Source organism: Apodemus sylvaticus, chromosome 1 (genome assembly GCF_947179515.1).
Source record: "Apodemus sylvaticus chromosome 1, mApoSyl1.1, whole genome shotgun sequence".
Lineage (NCBI taxonomy): Eukaryota > Metazoa > Chordata > Mammalia > Rodentia > Muridae > Apodemus > Apodemus sylvaticus.
In genome coordinates, this window is record NC_067472.1 from 104,744,434 (window position 1) to 104,766,509 (window position 22,076).

The 22,076-nt window shown below is 37.2% G+C and overlaps 1 protein-coding gene across 5 annotated transcripts in view; it reads right to left on the minus strand.

Moving 5' to 3' along the window:
- The window catches only part of Fchsd2 (FCH and double SH3 domains 2), a 186,166-nt gene that overhangs the window by 80,973 nt on the left and 83,117 nt on the right, over window positions 1-22,076 (minus strand). For all 5 annotated transcript variants that reach the window (XM_052157215.1, XM_052157221.1, XM_052157231.1 and 2 more), the window contains 4 exons: window positions 16,189-16,333; window positions 11,075-11,208; window positions 6,365-6,419; window positions 4,610-4,738 (listed from right to left, as the gene is read on the minus strand). In XM_052157215.1, coding sequence (XP_052013175.1) covers window positions 4,610-4,738; window positions 6,365-6,419; window positions 11,075-11,208; window positions 16,189-16,333 — 463 coding nt within the window. The remainder of the gene's footprint in view (window positions 1-4,609; window positions 4,739-6,364; window positions 6,420-11,074; window positions 11,209-16,188; window positions 16,334-22,076) is intronic.

The window sequence follows — 22,076 nt, forward strand, 5'->3', positions numbered from 1 at the left end:
AAATCTTTTTTTTTTTAAAAAGTTTCTTTTTATTCTTTTGTCCAATTACCAACCAGGACACATCTATTTAACTTTTACTGGAGACCAACATGTTTTTAAAAATAAAACTTCAAGATTATTAAACTTTTAAAGTCTTTCACTAGATCAGGAATACATGAGAAGTATTCCCCAAGATCACATCTAAATATTTAATATCAACATGAACTTATTCTACGGAGTAATTAAGATGGGGTATTTGATAATTTTAGTTTAAAATTTTCTCAGAAACCAGGACATTCACAGCACACTACTGTTTATAATAGTAATACTATTTATTATAGTAACCTTCATTCTAAAGGAGATTCTAAAGCAAGGGGAAAAACACAGAAGATTACTAGACTATACTAGACTAGATACCCACTATAATATCAGAGACTTTGACTTACTTCCTTGCTGTATATTAACTACACCTCACTGAACCTCTTATATCTGATTAATTAAACAAGCATACCAATATTAGGAAAATATTATAGAAATTAAAGTCTTTAAAAAATGTTTTATTGATTCTTTGTGAATTTTATATCATGTATCCTACAATCCCACTGATCTACCCACCACCCTTGCAACTTCCACCAAAAAAGAAAAAAATAAAAATGGGGAGGGGAAAGTCTCTCCATGAAAGTTGTAGTGTGTCATATGTCACACAGTATATTCTTTTGTCCAGAAAGTTTTATTTGCATATGATCATTACAATGAGTCTCTGGTCTGGATTAAGAACTCTGGTTTCTGCTACATTATCAATACTGGATCCTCACCAGAACTCTTCTCAGTTATCCTGTTGTTTTCCTGTGTCATGGAAGCAAGTCCTGCAGCTTTCGAGCTGCAGCACCGGTCCTTCATGCACTCCAGCAATTCACAAATGAGATGGATATTGGAGTAGGCCAACTCAGAGCCCAGGATCTGGGTCTGGGTAGAAGCTGGTTCAGCTTATCCACTCTCCTGTACCAGGGCCAGTGCTTCTATTTTGCTAAGGCAAGAAGGGAAGCCAGCTCTTTCTTGTGTTCACACTGTTGGCTGGCTCATCTACACCCAGGCACCAGGATACTGTGATGCCCAGGAAGCAGTTCAGGGGCAGTTCTACACCAAATGCCACCAGAGCCAGCTCTCCCATGCTGCCCAAATGAGGGGTGGGCCAGGGTTCCTGAGTGTGGTGACCAGAGAGGGCCAGGGCCAGCTCAGAATAGTGCTCAGACAACATGACCTTAAGTGGCACCCCAGACCAGGGACATTAATATTGCCTTTGGTGGTAACACAGGCCTCAGACATCAACTCAGTTCCTATCTGCATCAGGATCACATACCCAGACATGGCCTCGATGCCATCATGGCCTCTGGTGACAACACAGACCACTCAGATCAGTATGTTCCCTTGCAGCAACACAGGTGGCAGTCTAGACCACTGACATCTGCATGGCTGTTGGTGGTAATTCAGACTATAGACATCAACATAGACCCCAGCTGCAACAGGACCACAGAACTAGACAGCCCTCAGTGGCAGCCTGGGCCAAGATGTCACCATGGCCTCACGTGGCAGCCACTCAGATCTGTATTTTCCTCCGTCCCCTGTATTACACCCATGGACATCAACATGGTTTCAGGCAGCAGCCCAGACCAATGACAAACAGACAGTCTTTGGTGGCACCACAGGCCACAGAAATCAGCACAGACGGTGGCAATCCTTGGGGCATGGATACAGACATGGCAGCAATCTGGCTGGACCTCTCATGACCTCACTCCTTCTATCTGCCTGCTCTTCACCACCATCTAGCCTCAGTTCCATCTCTCCCCATAGTGCACGCAATGGCCAGCTTGGCTTTCTCTTCCATCTCTCCACTGTGTATTCCCTATGTCCCATCTCCCCATCACATGTCCGCTCATTGTGTTGGTGTCCACTGATTAAGATCTTTTTTTTAAAAAGCATTATTTTATTTATGTTTATGTGTACATGCTCTTGTTTGCCTGTACATGTACAAACTGTATGCATGGGCTTGCAAGTACCAGAAGAGCACACTGGATACTCTGGAACTGAAGTTATAGGCAGCTGTGAGCCATTGTAGGTTACCAAACCCAGAAGGGAAGCAATGCCCTTAACCGCTGAGCCCTTTTTCTAGCCTGAGAATTAAGATCTATAAGGTCGAAAAGTGTCCCATTTGCCTTTGCTTCTTCGTCAGTTTAGCTCAGTAGCTACCACACTATGACTATTAACTGCATATGTCTAAGTAAATGAATAAATCCTCTGCTTCTAAGGTACCCATTCACACACATGTGCTTGTTTGGTTACAGTTTTGTAAATTCAGTATGTAGCTCAAGTTGATCTGGAACTCACTATATATACAAGGATGGCTTCAAACTTAGGATCCTCCTGACTCAGCTTCTCAAGTGCTGGAATTAGTTATATAACACCATCCCTGTCTTACCCCCCTCTCCCTCCCTCCCTCCCTCCTTCCCTTTCTCTCTCTCTACCCCTCTCCCTCTCTCTCCAGATCCTAACTGGGACCATATAATCATAACATTTACAAAAAGAGACATTTCCCCCTCCAAAACAGTATATAAGAATTCATAATTACTATGAATTCAATGATAGAAATTTATTGGGTAGCTAAAAACATGATTAATTTGAGTTTTCCAGTTCTGCAGGTCACAGAATTATCATGAGGAAGAAAATGAGATTTTGGTTGTTTGTTTGTGTTTTATTTTTTATTGAGACAGGGTCTCCCTATATAGGCCTAAGTATCCTAGAACTTGTTATATAAATCAGGCTGGGATTAAAGACATGGACTACCACACCTGGCAAAATTTATACATAGCATTTAAAAAGAACAATGACAACAAAAACAACAAAAAAAATCCCATCTTCATTTGTTTGAAGCAATTTGGTACCTTAGTAAACAATCTACTTAATGTTGATAAAATACATTTGGAGACTTCAAAGTTAAAATCAAGGATAATTAATCATCAGATGGCTGATCAAGACTAATAACTCCAATTTTGTTTGTGACAGAACAAAGTTTCCCCCCAAATAATGTACTTTCCATGATTTATTAAGACCATGTTTTGCTAATGACTGGTCAGGTCTTGTGCATGCTAGGCACATGCCCTACCACTGTGCTAAACCCTTAACCTGGGATTTCATTTTTGTTGCTGCTTAAGCTAATATAAAATCAATTTTAAAAATATACACAGGGGGAAGTATCTTCAGGTTGAGCATAAAATCCCTGATTCAATTAGCTAAAATCTAAAATACTCTAAATTCTGAAGCACTTCTGATCCCAAGAATTTCAGATAAAAAATATTCAACTTATAGTTATCCAATCTGATCTAAAAGTAGACACATATAAGATATATGGAGTCACTACTTTTAATTACAACATATACTTAAGATTTATTCTCAACAAACACATTGTCTGAAATTGCAAATAGTATTCTCTAAAGAAACCATGTTAGGAGTTTGCTGTTAGCCCTTGTAAGTTTGTAGCACTATGTAATAACACTTAGTAGGACCTAAAACAGCCGAAAGTCTGGTTCCAATACATTTGGAGAGGTGGGTAAGCAGATTTCTCATGGGCTGCTTTCATTATTATAACTTGCATTCTGATCACCAGCAGTCACAGCAAGACAGAAAAAAATTGCAATATGGTATTTTTAGTACAGTACTTCCTCCAACACTTGTTTTTCCCTGAAGCTCCCAGGAAGTGCCTTGCCTCTACTTTCAAGGAATAAACTTGTTTCTGGACAGAGTTGATATCTTTTCCAGAGCTGGAGGAAAGAACGCCTGTACCAGCTGCAGCTGCACTCTAACTGCTGATCTCTTAGCAAACAATTCAAAACAGCAGGGTTTGCTGCACAGTCATAAGACTCCTTCAACTGAGGCCAGGCTGTGATGGTGCATGCCTTTAATCTTAGTACTCAGGAGGCAGAAGCAGGAAGAACTCTGAGTACTAGGCCAGCCTGGTCTACAGAGTGAGTTCCAAAACAGCCAGGGCAACACAGAGAAACCCTGTCTCAAAACAAATCAAAAACAAAAACCAAACAAAGATAACATAAGAATTATATATCTGAAAAGGGTTGGTTTAAAAATATATCCTGAACTATCAGCCTTTTTCTGGTGGTTCAGAAGACATACAAAAGTTCTAAACAGCGTCAATATTTTGGTTTCACTGACTATAATCTCAGGCAATCGTACAAAAGCATTCCCCAACCCAAGAGTTATTACCTCATATCTTATATACCCATCTTCTTATCTTAAAAATCCATAATTGCTAAATATAATACAATTGTTTACTGTGATTTGGGTTTAACATTTTTTTCTTTCTGTGGTGTTGTAGATCAACTTTAGGCCTCACACACAAGATAGATAACTGCTAAAGCTTTAATGCCAGTCCTAAACATTTTCTTACACTAAAAATTAGTTTAAGGTTACTAAATCAACCAAATAATAGCAAGAGCATTCCAATAATATACAAAAATAACTATAATACTATAACTCAACCTCTCACAACTAACAGCTAGTTCACAAACTACATTCCTAATGAAGCAAAATTACCACAATTACCACCACAAAATTACATTACCTTCATAATGTTAACTAAATCTGTTTGATAGTAGCGGTCCTGATGTGCATTTGCTGCTGCTAGCGTAAGAAGATAATCATTCCTTGCATGGGTAGCTTTGGTATTACATTCAGATCGCCGGGCTTTTAACTACAACACAGTAAACAAAACCAAAATATTAGTGCAACTGACATTGCACTGCAAAACATGTATGACTACTACTCTTAGAAGGATGGTGGGATATGTTTGTAAACCCAGTTCTTGGCAGGTTGAGGTAGGAAGATCTTGAGTTTGAGAGCAGACTGGGCTACATAAACAAGACCCTGACAAGATTAAATGGGGTTTGTACTGGTAACTAGTACTAGTATGTAATGAATATGTTTCACCAAAAGTAAAGAACCAAGTAGAAAAAAATATCTTATGAATATAAAAAGTATTCATTATTATTAAGAAATGAAACATATAACTACATATAGAAGAGTACTTTAAAATAACTTTTGTAAACTTTAAAAATGTTTATACATAAGCATGGGATCTATATCATTCCTGCATGTCCCCTTCCCACCGTGTCCCCTCCCAAACTGCATGCATATATATAACACAAATGTATATATATATATATATATGTTTGTAAAATACACACACATACTTGTATCACACATGTATATATAACCGAATGAATACATTTAGTTTGCCTGTAAGTTCCTGGGTCTGGGGCTAACCATTTGGGATTGAATAACCTATTTAAAAGCTTATCCCTGGAAGAAATGGATTCTCCCTCTCTTAGAAGCACTGAAGACCTACAGTTCTTTATCAAAGAGTGAAATTTTCCTTGTCTGTGTTGACATGTCAGCTGTAGTGTCATTATGCGCTGATCTTATTCTGGCATTGATACAATTAAAGGCTCATGGGTACATATTCCTAGTCACATCTAGGGAAGACTATATAACAGTGAAAGTATCTTAATTTTATTTAACATATTTCTGAAACCTCCTATAGAAACTCAAAATATTTTGCTCATTTTATTCAGGTGTGAAAATAAAGGGTTTGAAATTAAATACATTACCTTCTAAAACACTGGTAAACGTAGAGAACTAGGAAACAGTTTATTTACATTAAATTTTTTTGTAATATTGATTTATTTGTTGGAGGGGTGTGAGCACTTGCTATGCATGCTTGCTAGAGGAGAACACACAGGAAGTAGGTTCTTTCTTTCCATTAAGTAGAATCTTGGAATTGATCTCAGGTCATCAAGCTTGGCTGAAAGTACCTTTATCTGCTGAGCCAACTCACTCTCCAAAAACTATTTAAACATTCCTAATGTTCCCAAAATGCCTGCCTTCTGCTGGGGAGCTTCACAGGAAAGACAACTCACCAGCTTGCTTAATAGCAATTCCACAATTCAAAGGCCCATATGAAAAAGTTCTGGCCCAAAAGGACTGCTAAGAGTTATGTCTGAGACAAATAGATTTTGAGCAAGCACTTCCTAAAATCCCTGTACTGTATCTCTGAACCAGGAAATAAAGATAAGGATATATAAAAGCAGGTAAGGATAAGAAACCTATCCTTAAAGCAGTCTTGAAAAGAAAGCTGTGCCCAAAGTGTCAACAGCTATGTGGCAAATCCACATATAGGGAGAAAAGCTCTTGTTTGAGTTATTGGCATTAAAGTGGTTTTCCAACATAGCAGAAACCCACCTTTACCCTTGATAGAGTCAAATGATTATTTATAAGCCCAGAGGATTCTTACATGTAATATATACTGTTCAAAACTCACCTTTACACTTGCTTTCTGTAAACTGATTCTTGATTGAAAAAGACTAAGTTTAGACCTATAATAAAAATAGAAAAGCATATTTAAAAAGATTATAGACTATATAGTGAAATTACCTTATATCATAATTACTTAACTTTAAATGATCCTTTCAAGACACTGTTCTAAAACTGAGTTAAAACTGGAAAAACCAAGAGTGACGCTTATTGTTTTTATCTGTATTTATCAAGTCGGAATACTATCAGAATGCAATCCACAGGCTCTGGAGACCCCGACCCCTGCGATAAGTTATTCATGTTTGCTGGCCAACCCGTATTCCCTTCAACTTGTAAAGGTATTCTGAAGTAACTTAGAAGGGCCTTGAATTCCATCCTATATGATTCTGAGTGCGCTATTTAGACATTTTCCATTCAGTATTGGTAGACTTAATTTTGTGAAAGGAACCATAATATAACCATAAGTAGTAAAAATATGTTGTTTTTATAAATATTTTAAAACTAGAGATAACTGCACAGAGAAAAGTCAATAGGCAAATGCTAAGTGAACTAGCAAGATTCTGTCACCAGTGATTTTTCTGAAGCTGCAAGGTTTGTCTTGATTGCAGTGTCATGGTGATTGCCATGGGAGAATTCAACACATGTGCTGGCAGCTACGCCTTAATATTAAGTACAGTCTCAGACCACTTGGGATTAGAAACAAAGCAGTCAGTCTCTGAAGAGTTGCAAAAGCGGACTCTTAGTTCTAACTAGAGAGAAGACAACCAGAGACAAACATGCACTCTCCATAACTCTTTACTGTTTAAAAAAAGATAGATGTGATCTTCCTGTAGGTGATTTGAGTTTGTGCTAGACCACCTGCCTAGTAGTAAGCCCTAGGTTTAATTAACAGCATCAAAACAGACAAACAAAACTTAAGATATTCCAGACTCTAATGAAAGAAGAAAAAAAAAAGATATTCCAGGCTCCAGTTATTTCCTACCTTGTTGTATTTATATTTTCATGGGGGTTTGCTTTTTATTAATCATATTTCTATTAATTTTGACTCAGAAGCAAAAACCAAAGAATTTAAGATAAGAAAGTACCTATTCAGGGTAAGAAAAGAGTCTGTTTAAAGTATTCTCAGTTCTCTTTTTTCTGTAGTCATTATCCAGACTGCAATGCACCTAGACTTTCCAATGTGAGGTTTTAAGTTTCTGGCTTCTGCTTCATTTGCTAATCTGCACATATTCCTTGAATAGTACTGAAGTAATAGTAGTGACAAAATAAGACAGTTCATGGCAGGGTACTATTCAGATGGCTCAGTAGGTGAAAGTGTCAGCTGCCATGTCTGATACTCAATCCTAGAACTCACATGGTAAAAAGAGAGAACAGACTCCTGTGAGTTGTACTCTGACCTCCACATACACAGTGTGGCATGCCTGTTTCCAAGCATGTACAAACACGTGCCTACATACAAGATCATTGACTACAGAAATGTAATTTTTAAAGGCATTGTCCAGGGCTGGAGCGATGGCATAGTGTATTAAATGGTTGCCATACAAGTATGAGGACTTGAGTTCAAATGTCAATCCTGGAGAAGCAGAGGCAGGAGCATCTCTGGGGCTTGCTGACCAGCCAGCCTAGCTGAAATCAGTGAGCTTCAGGTTCATGAAATAAGGTAGAGAGCAAGTAGGGACGACACCTGACACCTACTTCTGGTCTCCACACAGACATACACACATATGCTTGGGCATTTGCATACACATGTATAAACACACATAGAGAAGTACCTACCCTTAAAGACAGGTATTGCAAAAAGGTAGACAGGATTTTTAAAAATTAATACTCTTTACCATCTACCTTTCAAATGTTCACATTCTTTCAGTTTCCAAACTCAACTTCACATCTAATTGCATGTATATTAATTGCATCCCTATAACTGCCATCTGATGAGCAAATGACCCTCAAAGGAAGATCATCAATCCTACATTATCACGTAAGATCAAACATTTGACTACCTACCAAACACACCCACACCACTTTGTGTACTGGCTCTTCAGAATCTACAGCTCTAATATGAGTTAGTTTACTGTCTCCTTCAACTGCAATCCTCTCTTCTGTGACCTTCCCCACAGTGTCTATCACCATCTATGAAATCATCTATCAATATTGTAATCCAATCTTCATGCCCCCTTGCCAATTTTCCTTCCTCTACTTAGAAAAAATCAAACTAAGCTTTAAGACTTTGTTAAAACATCACTGCTTCTATAAAGGCTTCTCTTATCATTATGAAAAATTAACTTTAATCTTTTATGCTTTCAATAGGGTTCTCATATTCCTATAAATAGTTACTGAGTGATTTAAGACACTATACATCTTTTGAGTTTACTGTGAATAAATAAACCATTCATGCAGTTATGCTTAAATAAATGCTCTAATTCTAGGCTCCAAATTTGAGGGCACAAAGCTTACTTTATTGTACTCATCTCTATACTCACAATACCCAAAATAAAGTACTAACTCAATGAGCACCAAGTGAATGAATGATGAAGCTGGATTACTTTTTAGATAAATTAATTTCTAGAGAAGTTGTATACTGACTCCTGTATTTGAGCCATATAATAGGGCAGGTCTGGGTGTCAGTTGTCTCCTAGGAAATAACTAGAGCTCTTAGGAAGCTAATGTTTCATTTTCACCTTTTGCATCACAGCTACCTCATGTATTCACATTAGCTCAACAAATCTAAGAATTCTCAGGTCTAGACTCCATGAGAGGTTAAAAATAAGTCTATGAGCCTACTATGACTAAATAGATTTTCTTAATTTAAAACTTTCAGGTCAGGGCTAGAGAGATGGCACAACAGCTAAGAGCACTTGTACTTGCAGAGAACCTAGATTCAGTTCCCAGCACCCACATGACAGCTGATACCTATTTGCAACTTTCTCAGAGTCTCTCTTATATCCATACTTAGACACAAAGTGATAATAATAATAAATTAAATAGAAACCTTTCAGGTCTTAGTGAGAAGACAGAATCAGTGAGGTACATGAAATAACTGCATACTCAAAAAATTTAAATAATAGAAGGAAATATATAATTAGGGAAACATTAAGTATTTCCTCATAAGATGTAATGAACACTCACCATCATTTTGATCTAAATTAAATTTTAGGAGCTCACCAATGTATACAAAATGTTTATGAAGTTGTTTAAATTTCTTGTGGATAAAGTACTGGAATGAAACAATCTTCTGGACATGACAACTGCACACATGAACTCAGAGAGGCTGTGGGTGGCTGCATTAGGCCTACAGGAAAGGAAGCTTTTTCTCTTGATGAGTGTGGCTCCTGGTAGGCTGACAGTACTCCAATGAGGAGCCCAATGCCTACCTATAAATGGACTCAGTGGATTATCAACAACAGCAGAAAGGACAGGAAGTTGTGAAAAGATGGGAGGTTGACATGGATGTGGGAAGAGTTAGGAGGAAAGGAAGGAATTAATATAATCAAGGTACAGTGTAATGTGTATAGAATTCTAAAAAATAATAAAAGTATTATAGAAAAATTTCTTGCATATAAAAACTGTTAGATACCACTGCCTGTGCCAAGCTGTACAGGAAGAGTGCAGGGCTGTTTGCTTTCCTGCCAAGGAATTCAGAGTCCTAGATTTTGTCCAGGCCAGCACAGGGAACAGGAGTCCTTGCTCTCCTGCTCACAGAACTCTTCAGGATTCAGCTCTGTAACACAGGTGGTGGGCTTTTCTCACCAGTATAAGGAATATCAAATACTATGAAACTTGTGTTTAGAACACAAAATTAAATCCTTTTCTCTCTCCTACCTTGTAAAACTTTATGCAAATGTTTTCATTCTCCCCACCCAGTAAAATTCCTGCTAACACAAAGGCCCATTGCTCTATCCTAGGTATTTGAAGGCCTAGTAGTCTTTTCTCTTTGGAGCAGAGACTCCTCTCCACTTCTTTCATTTCCTGGGCACCAGTTCTTTTCAGTCTAACCACCTGAACAAGATCACAAGGCTGGACCCAAACCACTGGGAAAAAGACAGAGCCACCACCTAAAAAACAAATGCACTTCTTCTCTCGATTCGTTTGCTCTTCCAAGCACAGACACTGTCAAGTCGTCATTGGAAAGAAATCTGTTTCGTGTGATTTATATGACCTATAACTAATTGTAGTGCCTTTCTTTCCTTGCTCATCAAAATAAAGAACTATAATTTCTTAAAGCTAAAGCACAGATGTATGTAGACACACACACACAATTTCATGAAAAAAAAAAAAAACAGTGCTTCAGAAGTTTTTACACGGATCCAGCCCTTGCTAACTTGATGTACCCATGATCCTTCAATGACATGTGAGACTCGTAGAGGTTTTCAACAATTAGAGCCAATATGATCAATATGGGCCTCTTAAGCCCCAATTTTCAGACAGCATAGCAACTTTAAGCTGTCAGTAAGTTCTCACGTCTGTAAATCCAATGTTTACTTCTTTCCTTTTCAAAACTCAGTTTAGTTATCAAATATCCCCACTCTGCCACATTAAAACAGATAAAACCAGACAAAAGAAGAAAAAACTGTGATCAACAGTTCAAAATACACAGCAGTTAAATGAATGCAGCACAACCTAAGGACAAGTCTAGACCTTCTATTAAGAGCAAACAAAGCATTAACAAAGATAACATTTATTTACATAACCATTTTCTTAGAAATGCTAAAATACCTACTTTGCTTCAATGTCAGCTTTCTCTCTTACTGCATGAGCCATCTGTTCAGTCTCAAAGTACTTCTTTTTGCCTTTCACTAAATCTTTCACAGTTTCTTGTAATTCTGTTTGGATCTTTGTCAACTGATCCACACACTGTAAAATACAAAAATGCAATTATTAAAATTTTAGTTCTTAGGCTTACAGAGAAAATGAGTTCATCCTTAAGACTGTGCAATATGTCTTCAGAATGGAAAATCAGGAGAAAAATCAGCAGTTTATTGTCCTTCAGTTGCAAATTAAATCTGGTGAACAGCTGGTACTCCCATCTCAAGCACTGTACCAACAGTGTTACAGTTTGCCTACCCATCATTCTTTGGCAATACCCCAATGCTGCTGCTGATATTAAGGAAAGGCTAGGAAAAGCAACGATGAAAAGACACAAGCTATCCCAAATATCTTGACAATAAAAGCAAAAGAACAAATCAATCTTGTATTTCTTCATACTCTTAATATAAAGTCTGTTTTAAGCATTAAGATTAAAGGGGTAAGGTAACTAGTAAGTCTACTATGGGAGCTGCAGAGATGGCTCAGTGTGCTGCTTTTGTACAGGACCCTCAATTTGTTTTCAGCACCTGAACTGTGTAACCACCTATGACTCCAGCTACAGGGAATCCAACACCCTTCAGGTCTCTGTAGGCGCCTGCTACACTCGAGTGCTATACTTACATACATATACATAGTTGAACATAAAATATTTTTTTTAAAAAAATGAAGTCTACTATGAAAAGGATTTGTACCCATTTTTTCATAAATATTAAATATTAAATAACTTGATTAATTTATAAATTACATCAAGTTAGAATTTAAGAAAGAGTATATTCACATTCCTGTTTTTGTTCTTTACTACCCAACTCTTTTAAATATTTTGGTTTTATTTTCAGCGTTTATAAAATACAATATATTCCTATGTATATTGTTATGAAAACCAGTTGAAAATACATTGGCTATGATGGCAGTTTAAAAATTCTAAGATGCTAGAAAATATGAGTTCCAATTGATTCTTTATGGATGTCTGTGTGGTGCTAGAGGAGTCCAAACTGAGGGCCTTGTAAACTGTGCATATACTTTACCATTGAGCTACTTTTGCAATTATTTCAAGGATGGTAAGCACATTCTAATACTATAAAAAGAAAGATACGAGTAAGTAAAAAGAATAGCAAAAATCTTTAGGTTACTATTGTTCTTGTTTTGATTTATAAGCAAATGTCAGCACGTAATAAAAAATAACCTGCAGTGGTGCATACCTTTAATCTCAGCACTAAGAAGGCAGAAGCAGGTAGACCTGTGAGTTCGAGGTCAGCCTGTTCTACAAAGTGAATTCCAGAAGAGTCAAAGCTACATAGAGAAACCCTGTCTTGAAAAACAAAAAAACACCCAATATTAAAACAAAACAAAATAAAAACATCTGGGTAGGATATGATGGCACATGCCTATAATCCCAGCAGACAGAATAAGGATCAGGAGTTCAAACTGTGCCTCAGCTACATACTAAATTTCAAGTCAGCCTGGACTGTCTGGACAAAACAAAAAAGCAGCAACAACAATAACACTAAAAGGGTGTGGTTTTATTGTCAAGATAGTATCTTTTTTGGTTTTGTTTTTCAAGACAGGGTTTCTCTGTGTAGCACTGACTGCCCTGAAACTCATTCTATAGACCAGGCTGACCTTAAACTCAAAGATCCGCCTACCTTTGCCTCCTGACTGGCTATAATTTCTGTATATATCTTACTATGTATATATCTGCATACACACACACACACACGTGCACACACACATTCACAGAAACTTAATAATTACAGTATGTCTTCTTTATCACTATTATTTTTAAACAAAACAGAGAAAAATTTAGTAAGAACATGAAGTACAGTTTGTATATTAGATCTATTCATTTTATTTTATGCATGTCTGTATGTATGTGCACCTGATACATGCTTGCTTCCTGTGGGTGTTATAAGAGGACATCAGATCCCTAGGAACAGGAAATTATGGATAGCTGTGAACCACTATGCAGGTTCACATAGTGAGTCAAACCCAGATCCTCTCCAAGAGCAACAAGTACTCTTAATCACTGAGCAAACTCTCCAGACCCCAGAATATGAACTTTAAAACACCACAGATAAGCTGGGGCATGTTGCATGCCTGTAATCTCTGCAACTGGAGGCTGTAACAGACAACTGCCACAAAATCAAGGCTAGCTGGGTCAACAGAAAGTTCCAAGACAGCTAGAGGTACATAGTGAGAGCTTGTCTCAAACCAAAAGATAAACATAAATTTTAACATTTTGCAGAGAACAGAGGGTCAGAGCAGCCACATGCTCTGAAAGGACAAAGGGTGCAATTCAAGCTTTGTCAGCACAGAAAGCTGGGAAGCATACACATGAGAAAGCGAAATGAACTAAGCCTGAAAAAGTCTCAACCAAGACTCCAATGGGACAAGAAACAGAATTTTATCTGCCTGTCAAACTCCATTCTCTTTGGCAGAGACATCCCAGACTCTCAAAAGTTTTGATTCATAATATCCAGTATAGAGTAGGCCCAAATTACTGAGCTTGATTCCTGGGTCTCACATGATGGAAATCAAGAAAATATGTCCAGTAATAAAGAAAAAAAGCCAGAATGCTCATATAGTAGAATTATGAGTAATATATTTAATCAAATAAAATAAAATTGGATATGGCTCAATGGAAGAAAGATTACCTGGCACACACAAGTCCCAGTGTTAAATCTGTAGTACTACACAGGAGAAAGTGAAATAAACAAAGCCTGAAATGTCAAACTCCATTCTTTTTGGCAGAGACATCCCAGACCCTCCAAAGGTAATTCACAGTACAGGGATTTGTCAGTCTCATCAAATATTCCATGCCTGGGAATGTTGTTTAGATTCAAGTCTGAGACTATTCCAATAATTGAAGAGAAAACAATCAAAAGTAATTATATTCTTTTAAAACTTTATGCTATTGAGAAAAGATGGAACTTGTCGGCAACTGAGTTAGACTTGGCAAATATGCTGGCAACTGGAAATGCAGTATTTCTTCCAGGATAGAACATTAGAATAGATTATCTGCTTCTGCCTTCCAGTCCTCCTTCTATAGAATCACATGTTTTCCTTCCTCCAACCTCCAAACACACACACACATACAGCACACTTTCCTCTAATTAGAGTCATTGGTATTCTATTAGTCATGTGCTTTGTTCATCACGTTTCCTCTAAAATTGATCATCTTTGGCAAAGACAAGCCACAGGCATTCTTACACAAATATAGTTAAGCCAAATGATATCAGATGAGTGTTCTAGAAAAATTAAGACTTTATATGGACACATATTCATAGTTAATATTGACTTTGTGCTACTGAAATCATTTTTGGCATACAGAATGAGTTTTTTTTTAATTTCTGAAAATCCAAATAAAATTGAAACCAAATATTGTAACCCTAAAATGCTATCCCCTTAATTACTTATTTTTTGAAGTAGTAATTTCTAATAAGGAACATTATCAGGTATTATGGTAACTTAATTTACCAAAAAAAGACACACTTTAAACATCTAATTTCCCTCCTAGAATCTAATGCAATTTTATTTCAGGTTAAAAATAAATTAAACTAGCCAGAATTTGAAAATGTGAGAGGCTTTGATATCTCAGGGAAAATGGACCTAAGTTACTACAGTGTATCAAGGACTTGGGCTTTGTGGGAAGGCAACATGGGCCTATCTCAGTATTTCCAGATGTTAGTTACATGACTTCAGGGCTTTTAATCCCATTAATCTTACTTTCTCATTAATAATACAGAGGTTAGAATAATATAACTACCCCAACAGGTGACATTTACAAACTAAGGTAAGAACAACAAAGCACCACTCTGACACACAGTAGTTATATATTAAACATTTCCTTTAACAGCAATCTTTAATAAAAATGTCATTCAACAATGACCTTTTCCTATCAATTTTTAATTGAATCAAAAAAACCAAGTTTGAAAATATTACTTATGTGTATATAATTAATTTTTTTTTGAAACAAAGTATTTGATAAGTCAGTCTTCAACTGGCTTTGTAGTCTAGACAGGTGTTAAATTTGCAGTGTTCCTGCTTTGGCCTCCTGAATAGTAGGTATGTATCACCATATCCAGCTATTCTTAAACTAGTCACTGGTCTTTTTTAGAGGCAGCATGTGAGATAGAATCTTAATATGTAGCTTTGGCTGGCCTGGAACTCATTCTATATACCAGGCTTGTCTCAAACTCCTAAAGATCCATGTGCTTATATATCTCAAAAGCTGGGTTTAAGGTGTGTACCACCATTCTGATACACTAAGCTTTCAAATATTAAAGTTACTAGTATATTAAGCAAAATGTGTCAATTTCTTTATTTTATGTTTGTCAAAATAGTCCAACTTGAAATTAAGACTGATTAATGGAAACTTTTTCAAGACTCAATGGAATAAGAATGTAAATACTTTAACACACATCAAACCATATTGTAAAACTATGTGTCTATATTTACTTGAGCTATTTAAGTATTCTTACTCCATAAGGCTATCTGGCCTAGAACTTGCTATATAGTCCAGGTTGGCCTTGAACTCACAACAATCTGTTCTGCCTCTTTCCAAAATGCTGGAATTAAAAGTGTGTACTACCAACCCTGGCAAAGTGGTGCCTGGAATATGTCTCATTCCGAAGAAGTATTCATTGAATATGCCAAATTTCTACAAATTTAGATTATACTCTACTTTATCATCTAACAAAACCTTTCAGTTAAAAAGCACATGGATCTGAGCAGTGGTAGCATAAACCTTTAGTCCTAGCACTCAGTAGGCAGAGGCAGGTAGATTTCTATGAGTTCAAGGCCAGCCTGGTCTACAGAGCAATTTCCAGAACAGCTAGAGCTAAACAGAGAAACCCTGTCTCAAAAAGACAAAATAAAACAAACAAAAAAGGCACATGTTGAAAATCCTGGCAAAATGCTACCCAGGAACATTTGTTTAAAAGTCCTAAATTTTTAATGCAATTTAGCATAATCTTACTGATTATAAATATTAAAATACATATAACATAAGAAAGAAAATAGAAACAATACCCGTTTTAGTTGCTGTTCTTTTAAGCTTCTTACTGTTCTTGCAGGTTCAGAAATGAAGTTTTTATAGTTTTCACATATATTGATCCGAGACTGGGCTACCTGCATTGTTCCCTCGAGAAAAGATTTCCAAACAGGATACATACTCCTAAATTCAAAGAGGGATAGACAAGTATTAGGCAGGGAAGAATAAGGGATTTTAGTTGTAATAAGGGATTTTAGTTGTCTGTTATTAATAATGGAGTAGAAGGAACATCAACACTACAGTTTGAAACAAAATGAAACTATAAAATGAGTGAGTGATGTGGACTTTCAATGTTATGAACAAATGATATTCCTTCATTATGGGTTATTTTCTATTTTCCAGATAAGGTGAATAAGGCTCAGACTTAGAGACTAACTAAGCCACTCAAGAATGTGCCAGTACTGAGATGAAGATGAAGGCTAGACACCTCCAAAGCACATTGCAACTTCACTTTCCAGCCTATTCAGCTGGAAAAACTGTGCAAAACCACTGTGTGCCTGAGACACCTACTTTGTCTCAGAAAGACACCAGTGGTGGTGCTCTCCATCTGCCTCTGCCATGACTTGCCTGGCCAGCACCACACTGTGCTCTGGAGTTGCTCCAGGCAAACCTGACACCTGCCTGACACTGTGCTGAGAACCTCTTGACTGAAGTCAATTAGTCATCTTTTACATTTTTTTTTAGCCAACTTCCTTTTCAAACCAATTTTTTTCTAATTTATCAAAAGTTTTAGTCAGTTCTAGAATTTTCTTCCATTATAAGCATATTTTATAACATAAAATATTTTTAAATGACATACACTAAAACTGATAGATTTAATTTTACTTTCTGAATTTCCCTCATATCTAAAATAATTCTTCTATGGTAATGACAAGATTATACAATATATAAAATATAGACAGATGAGAGTACTGAGACAGGAAAAGAAAAGCCCAAGCTAGTTGGAGGTCAGCCTGGTCTAGACAGCAAGTTCCTGGTCAGCTATAGCCACACAAGATACCGTCTCAAAAAGCCAAGCCAATCTAAAACAAACCAAGAACAAACAAAAAGCTTGATAAACTATGATCTTCAACCAGTGAGTCTTAGTTATTACTCCATATAGTACACTCACCTGGTTTAGGCATGAGCGTTTATTTAGGTAGAAATACATTACTTGCTTCTTTGTGAGATTCACTGTATTGCATGAGTGAATAAAGCCATGAATCGAGTGGACATAATACAGCAAAACTGGTGTCTTACATGGCCCCTGTCTGACAATTGATAGGACTCATAAACTAGCATGTTGTCAAATAACAGATACTTTTCCTCAGCACTGAGAAAAAAAAAAAAAACTCAAGGATTCTATGTGTAGCCCCGGCTGTCCTGAAACTTACTCAGGAGACTAGACTGGCCTTAAAGAGATCCACCAGCCACTGCCTCCCAAGTGCTGGGATTAAAGGTATGTGCCACTACCTCCCAGCTAAAAAAAAGTATTTTTTAAATAAAACTGCTTAATTATAGAAAAATTATTTTCCTATAAAGTGAAAACTCCATGAAAGAAGCAGGGTGATGTGCTTGTCGACAACAGTGTTGCAAAACAGAATAATATGTATTAGATTAAAAGAAGGAATTAATAAGTGAATATATCACATATCATATGAAATGCACAAAAAAGACAGGTCTTTTCACTAAAAAACATGCTTTGAAATTACTAGATTTCTAGTAGCAAACATACCCTGGACAATGCCTGTTGTGAAAGGCATGGAATGTAGATACTTAGCCAGACACTTGGGCATAAGTTCTAGATCTGTTTGTTTGTTTGATATTTTGAGACAGGTTCTCATTCTATAGTCCTGGCCAGGCCAAAATTCACTATGAAGCTCAACTCAACTCTGGTCACAGTACTCGGGCCTCAGCCTCTCAGACTGTTGGGAATTGTAAGGATGCACTAACATGCTGGCTCAAGTAATATAATCATGTAGCACTGTTGGGGAATGTTTTTGTGCACCATGTCTTCAAAAGCTGATTTCTGTACCCAGAGAAAGGGCTGAAATTGGAGAGCATTTTGGAGATGGTGTGAAAACCTAGTGCAGTGGAAACGTTCTGGAATCTAGGAAGGTGATCCTAATGAAGTCTCCTAGTAATGGGGAATACAGAGTTTCAACTGGCCATCTCTTGTCGTCAGGCAAGGCTTCTAGTGATGGAATTATGTTGCATTCAACTGAGTTGTTAGCCAAGGGATCCTATGGAAATTCCCAAACAACCTGGGCTGTTGCTAAGAAAAAATGTTGTTCTCCAGAAACTGATAGCAGGGCCCCATTGCTGAGGATAATATCCACACAACTCACTGAAGTCAAATTGGAGCAGACATGGAGCCTTTACCCCCTACATTCTAGTCTCTTTGGTGGGGTAAGTTACTCTGCAGGGTACCAAAAGAGAAACATGGACACCAACGCAGCCACAAAACCTTTGACCTACATCTGTCCTGCCTGCAAAATATGTTAGGTCAATGACAGCACAGGATTTATGGGAGTAGCCAATCAATATCTCATTTGATTTAAGGCCTACTCCACAAGAAGGAACCTATATCCAACACTGTTTAGGGAACCAAGAACCTGACACTTGACAGCCCAGAGACCTCAAGTAAAACCAAATGCTACTGGTCTAAAAAATAATAATAAATACAATGATTCCTAATGATGTTCTTCTATATTCATAGATCAGTGCCTTCCTTATCCAGTCATCAGAGAGGTTCCTCTGGCAGCAGATAGGATCAGATGCAGAGACACACAGGCAGACAATATGTGAAGAGGGAGAGAGAGTGAGTCTAAATTGTAGGTCTCTATCAAAGCCTTCCCCTCAGAACTCAAGAGAATCACACGAAAGAGGAGGCAGAAAATTTGTAAGAGCCAGAGGTGATGGAAGGTACCAAAATAAGGTCTTCTGAATCAACTAAGCAAGGTGCATATGAGCTCACAAAAACTAAAGCAGAAAGCACAGGTATACACAGGTCTACTTCAAGTCCTATGTGTATATATTATAGTTATTAGCTTAGTATTTTTATGGGACTCCTGATTGTGAGAATAAGTGAGTCTATGACTCTTGTGTCTGGTTTTGGGACTCTCTTCCTGTTGAGTTGCCATGTCCAATTTTCAATATGAAAGTTTTTGCTTTATCTTATTATATTTTATTGTGTAAGTTTGGCTGTTATCCATTAGAAGCCTTTTCTTTTCTAATGAGAGACAGAAAGGGAGTGAATATGGAGGGGAGGAGAAGTGAGGCAGGTCTGGAGAGAGTAGAGGGAGAGGAAAGTATAATCGTGATATATATGAAAAAAGAATCTATTTTCAATGAAAGAAAAATTAACTAATTAATAAAAATAATAAACAAAACCACTGATCTTCTCTGTACCTAGAGATATAATCTCCAAGCACCTGGTAAGTTCACAAGATTAATTTACAATAGGGCATGATAAGGAGTAGGGAGTGTTGTAACATGTAACTCTTGATGTATTACTTACTGTTCCTAGCAGGAGGAAAGGAGACTATTTTAAGAAGAGGGACAAGACCAACGTGCAGCCTGGCTGAGCTGTGATAAAAACTGCAGCAAAACTGTAGTGGAGGCTCTCCAGGGTAGAGAAGCAAAGACAAAAGGGAAAGCTGATGCAGATGAGAAGACAGGTAATTTGCAGCTAGGCCTCTTCATGGCTTTGAATATCATAAATTGAAATTTAAATTCCTTTTGTTAGCAAGGATAAAAACAAAAGATTTTCAAGCAGCTGCATAGTGGAAGGCCTATTTTGCATAGACACAAAGACAATCATAATGAAAGGTAGAGACATTTTGTTGCACTGTAGCAAATGGAATTGAAAAAGGGAGCAGAGAGAAGCAGCTACTTAACATTTCAGAAAAGAGAAGATGAAACCTAAAGAAGTGGAAGACAAAGAAGTTAGTGTCAACTTACAGGCAATATTTACTTATTTAGTTTATGTGGGTGTTTTGTCTGCATATCTGTTGCACATCACAAGAGGGCACTGGATTCCATGGGCCTTTGGTTACAAATAGCTGTGAGCTGGCATGTGGGTGCTCAGAAGTGAACCCAGGACCTTTGGAAGGACAGTCAGTGCTCTAACCACTGAGTCATCTTTCCAGCCCCTACAGACAATATTTAAAGCCAACCAGGACTGGTAAGGGAAATCTCTAGAAAGCCAAAGAGGGAACTTTGAGGAACAGACAGTGAAAACCTACCTGCAAAGATTAAACCTTTACCCAGCATTTCCTTCTCAGTAATTTCATTTCCCCACAGACACAGTCACACGTTCACAGTGTGCAAAGATACATTTATGAGCACAGGAGACTTATTCACTATAGCATATTTACAACAGTCATTAATTACCAACATGCAAATGAATGGCTGCCTCATCCTTACTAAAATACTGAAACAGCCATTAAAACGAATGAAGAATCCTGTGAAAGGGTGTTTAAAGTAGATTTTGTAAATGTGCGAAGGCATATGCACACTTTCTGGCAGAAAGATGCCTATAGGAACATATGCACATAACAACTCTAGCCCTGTTAAAAAGAATAAAACTGTATGAATAAATCATGAATAAATTACACATAAAAAACTATAAAAGCAGAAAGCCCACATGCCTCTTACAGCAATTACTCCAGGTGATAGAATGTGAGAGAACGATAACTCAGAAAAAGAAAGAGGGTAGACTTCATACTGTTTATACTCTTCTATACTATTTAACTAATGATAATCATATATTACTCTGATAAAAGGTTTTAAACTAAACCAACTATCAATTAACACAATTAAACAGGAAACTGAAATTGCTAAAACCAAATAGGTTTCAAATAAACAAATATAAATTGGCAATTCCATTCCCAATAAAAACCTCTACAAAACACTCAGCACCTAAGGCTAAAAATAGGGGCTGGAAAATTTTAAGGAACAGAGGATCATAAAGTTTCCCATGAGAGTGCGTCTCCTAGAAGGTCAGAAGCTACACCCCTGAGTCTCCCAATGTGACCGTTTACACATGAGCTGAACAAGGACAACACCAATAGACAAGTGGACAGAGGGAAAGCCCACAACACCTCAACCCTACAAAGAATTTGGTGCAATTAAGGCATGCTGAGAGTAGGAAAAAAAGAAAGAGCATATCAAGTGGTTATCCAATACTAAATGGTCAGTCCTACAAACATCTATATAAATCAGCTGTGTTCATGTATTTAGGAGTATATGTATATATGCATACATATACATATGTAGCAATAATTAATAAAAAAGATGTCATAAGTTGAAAGAGACAATGGAAGAGTATTACCGGAAGGTTTTGGAGAGATGAAAAGGAAGGAAGAAGGATGTAATTGGATTATAATATAAAAATTTAAATTTCTTAAACTGGAAATTGCCATTCTTACCGTCAGTTCTGAACTCTTTATTGTCTCTTCCAGAGTACCTTCACCATCTTCTCAAATTACCTAAATTAAAATTTCTAGGAGTAGACCTTGTACTACCATCAGAACAGGTGGGAGCTCAAGAGGAAGTTTAAAAAATGCCGCTGATGGAAAAAGTGGTTCTGAAAAAGGAAGGGAGGTTCTGCTTCTGGAAAATGATGGTGCTGACAAGGCTCAGAGTCCCTAATGTGCTGCCGATGCAGTAATGCCAAGCACATTCTATAAGGAATATGGCAAAATCATGGAAGCCGTGGAAAAGGTAAAGTCTGGAAGTGGTCACACAGAAAATAAAGTCAGGCAAGGGGGTGAACTGAGCTGGATGACCATAAGGACTGTTTCATGAAGCAGTATCAACTTTATCTGTAAGTTGGATGAGTAAGTCTGTGTTTACAGACAGACATACTGGCTACAAAAAAATG